Raw genomic sequence first — 4,017 nt, 5'->3', positions numbered from 1 at the left:
TCTGTTTGGCTTCCCATTATTCCCCTCTATTTTTTCCAGGTACAACTTGTTTGATCGCGCTGCTCTCAGATAAAGAGCTCACGGTGGCCAACGTTGGGGACTCGCGAGGCGTGCTGTGCGACAAGGATGGCAACGCTATCCCCTTGTCGCACGATCACAAGCCCTACCAGCTGAAAGAGAGGAAGAGGATTAAAAGAGCTGGTGAGTCATAATATTTTAGCTCTGGATTGAAGGTTAGTCTTTTTTCTTCTCTGCCCTGTCAATAAGACAGACTTTCCCCCTGAGAGAGACTGGAAAATACTAGACTGAGGCGTCAGCAGATAAAATCCTCTGTTATCAATACAGCCCTTTTCAGGGTGATGTTGTAGTGCGGGCAGAAATGGACCCAGATTGACCTATCCCTTAACGAGCCAGTGTCGGAGGAGGAGGAGCAGCCTTCCTCTTCACCAGCCAGTTGGCCCACCTGGCCAGTTCCCTTGTGACCTCTGCAGGGAGCACATGAACAATGAGGAGCAGCAGCATGACAGGCTTCATCACAGGCTGCCGTATCACCAGCCTTCATGTGAGAGGGCGGGTCTGGAGCTGAGTCAGGTTTCATTCCTAAAACCAGCAGAGTGTGAATCTCACTTATCCCCGCTATTTTTATCATTCCCACAGAGCGACTGCTAACGAGCACAAACCTGGGCGCTGCAGCCCCGTCATGTATTCTGTCGAGCTTTCTGACTTACGAATTCGCTTCTCTGTTACCTACTGCCCCACTGTGTCACCATGACGGATGTGGCCTCACAGGGCCATTAAAAACATCCAGTCTGGTTTATCTCCTGCCAGAGGCTTTCACATTTTGGAACATCCCTTCTTTACGTGCAATGAGTGTTAAATGACACAAAGAGCCCAAATTGAATTATCAAACCTGCTGTGACAGAAGTACCTGACTTTTTTCCACCATCTAGATACTTTCTGTCTGGCAGAACTGAGGAGAGCGACTCTAACCACAGCGTTATGTTCCATTCCAGTTTCCCAACTTGCCAACACACTGCCCAGTGCCCTGTAGGGAGTGACAGAACAGCTGCACGTTTGTGTTGGTAGGATTAGACTGAAGTTACAGGTGGAATCCAAACAGCCATGGTTGAGAAGATATCAGTCAAATCTCAGTCTGGTACGCGTCGATTTGAGGCAGCCTGGAACAGCAGCTGGAAGCAAAGCGTGACTTGCCCCCTGCGTTACATCAGATGACAAGTCGAGGCCAGCCTGTCGGTTTTTGCTGCTGTGGTGGATGGTGAGGAGGCTTCTGCTTGCTGCTGTCAGCGGCCAATGGACGGGGCATTAATTCAGTCCCTCTCTTGTCCCCGCTCCCAGCAACTGCCTACAAAGTCTTAGTCAACCCACAACCTGAAAAAACTTTTCCATTTACCAGCCCGACGTGGCTGCAGCCCTAGAAGCCACCACTCAGGTGTCTCCTGGGAGTTCCTGCAGTGCAGCAAGGGGACACTGGTACCCATACCTGCAGCCAAACGCTAGAAAGAAAGGTCGCAGCAAAGAGAACAGGGCAGGGCCCTCCATTTCGAGCCGAGGTGCCGAATCCTGTGGAACTCCCTGCTCCACGGTGTGGTGGACAGCAGTGACCGGTCACAGGCGCTGGGTCACGACTGACTGTTCTTTTCTTGAGAGCTTGGCTGATCACACTCACGAGTGAGATCGGGGCCCCACCGCTCTGACCCAGTCTTGTGGGACAGAGGAGTTGATTTGGGGATGCTGGTTTCCCCAGAAGACACCAGGAATCTCCCTCTGCTCAGGAGCTCAGTGACATATATAGAATCAGCGTAAGACAGTGGCCTTGAAACAATCGTGGGTTTGGCTCGTGAAGAATCGCTGTTGTAGAGCCACAAGGTGACTGACACGGATAGAAATTTAAATCATTCACCTTGAACATTCTCCTCTGAGCTCAGCTTTCGCTAACATGCAAAATGGTTGTGCGGCTGCCAAAACACTTCTCTTTCTTTATGGCCTTTTCTCCTCCAGCAGCAGCCAGCGCTGCAGAACGTTTGCAGTCACCAGGTCACCAGTCCCTCCTTTTTGTGACAATGGGAGGAAGGATCTTCATAACTGAGACTGTACAATTCCTTGTGAAAACATCCAGCTAAAAAGTTTTGTGGCTGCTGATTTTAACACAAGTTTCCAGCTTTGAACAGTGAAGCATGACATGAAGCGTTGTTTCACCTGCAAGCAGAAGGAACTTGCAGGTTGGGTCAGCCAGCCAGGGTGGAAATGCCATCATAAGGCTGAGCTGACTGGCCAATACCACAGAGGCCGAAGGGCAGAGCTGAGAACGTTCTGATAGCTACAGAGAACAGAGACATTGGTAAGAACAGCGAAGCAGGCAGCGGGCAGATATAAAAGACAACAGGTCTCCTGATCTTCTTATACATTTTAATGTCCCACCTTTGCAAAGTGTTTGCTCTCCAGTGACTTGTCATTCCCCTTCAGAGGACAGGAATGTTGCTGTGAACCTGTGTGGACAGTGGAATCGGAGGAATCGAAGGTGCCACGGTTTTACTCCTTGACCTTGAACGCTGTGCAGTTCCCTCCCTGGCGGCGTCGCAGTCATCGATTTCAGAATGAAATGTATCTCACTATAAGCAACCCCTAAATAAAATAACCCATTTTCAACTAGAAGTAGCCTTAAACCTGGCATAAAATCAAGCAGTCAGATCCCACACTGTGTTTCCCTGAAGTAGAATTCGGTGGTGGGTTTGTTCACAGCAGAGTTTTGGTATTTTTTGGCACGTTGGCTCATCCGAGGCCGTGTTATAGAAGAGTCTGTAAATGGTTTTGCACTTACAGCTTTAGGCCTTAAAGTGAGACGCGAGTCCTGCCGTGGGGTGTTCCCTTCCTAGGTCTTCTGAAATGGGGAAGGCATGACCCATGCAGAAGGAGGAGGGGTTACTAACCTGGGGACATCAAGATTTGCTGTCAGTGGTTTTCTCTTGGCGCTGCCATACAGGCGGTGAGCTGGGCAGCCCAGGAGTCTCCTGTTCGGGACGTGGTCAGTCCCTCTGGGGGAGCAGAGAGCAGGAAGCTGCTTCGTTCTAAGGCGGAGCCGTTCCCAAGTTCTCCACTTCAGCTCTCCCCCGACGTCCTTAAGGCATCTCCTGCTTGTTGAGACACGTGCTGTCTGCGTAGCTCAGGGTACAGCAGGAGGATGTTGGGGTGGGTCTGGCAGGAAGCCAGGGAAATGCTTTTAACTTTAACCAGAGCAGCTTTAAGTGTCGGTGTTTCTCTGCAGGTGGTTTTATCAGCTTTAACGGCTCCTGGCGCGTGCAGGGGATCCTGGCCATGTCCCGCTCCTTAGGAGATTACCCTCTGAAGAACCTGAACGTGGTCATTCCTGACCCCGACATTCTGACCTTTGACCTGGACAAACTGCAGCCAGAGTTCATGATCCTGGCGTCGGATGGGCTGTGGGATGCCTTCAGCAACGAGGAAGCTGTCCGATTCATCAAGGAACGCTTGGATGAGCCCCACTTTGGTGCCAAGAGCATAGTTCTACAGTCGTTTTACAGAGGCTGTCCTGATAATATAACAGTGATGGTGGTGAAGTTCCGGAATAGCAGCAAAATGGAAGAACAATAGTTTCCAGTGGCTCTGCCTCACTCCGAACTTAAACCAAACTCTTACCTTTTAAACATAGTAGAAAGTTCTAGTCAATACCGTTAAGATTCTACACAAAAGGAACAGATCCCGCTGGTCTTTGTTCCTTGCTTAACACAAGGAGCAATACAACAAATCCATTGATAAGAATTCAGTCAGTTGACATGTACCTGTCCCCTGTGACCTTGCTGCTCCTTAGAAACCAACTGTCATCTTCCAGTTCGGGATTTGCTGTACAAACCCTCTGTAGACATTTCAGGTGGTTTCCTGGTCCCTCATTTCCGATAGCCGAAGGTTGGTTCAGATGCCCAGCGGGGTCAGGGCAGTGCTGCCGCCTGACAGCTGGTGAGAGGAGTGCTGCCACTTCCG

General features: G+C 50.3%; 1 protein-coding gene across 1 annotated transcript in view; it reads left to right on the top strand.

The window, feature by feature from the left end:
• PPM1L (protein phosphatase, Mg2+/Mn2+ dependent, 1L) overlaps positions 1-3,630 on the top strand; it is a 79,975-nt gene extending 76,345 nt beyond the window's left edge. The window contains exons 4-5 of the mRNA XM_010138460.1: positions 40-201; positions 3,284-3,630. Coding sequence (XP_010136762.1) covers positions 40-201; positions 3,284-3,630 — 509 coding nt within the window. The remainder of the gene's footprint in view (positions 1-39; positions 202-3,283) is intronic.
• Positions 3,631-4,017: the final 387 nt, after the last annotated feature.

Source organism: Buceros rhinoceros, unplaced genomic scaffold (genome assembly GCF_000710305.1).
Source record: "Buceros rhinoceros silvestris isolate BGI_N320 unplaced genomic scaffold, ASM71030v1 scaffold17450, whole genome shotgun sequence".
Lineage (NCBI taxonomy): Eukaryota > Metazoa > Chordata > Aves > Bucerotiformes > Bucerotidae > Buceros > Buceros rhinoceros.
This window is presented reverse-complemented; position numbering and strand designations above follow the sequence as displayed.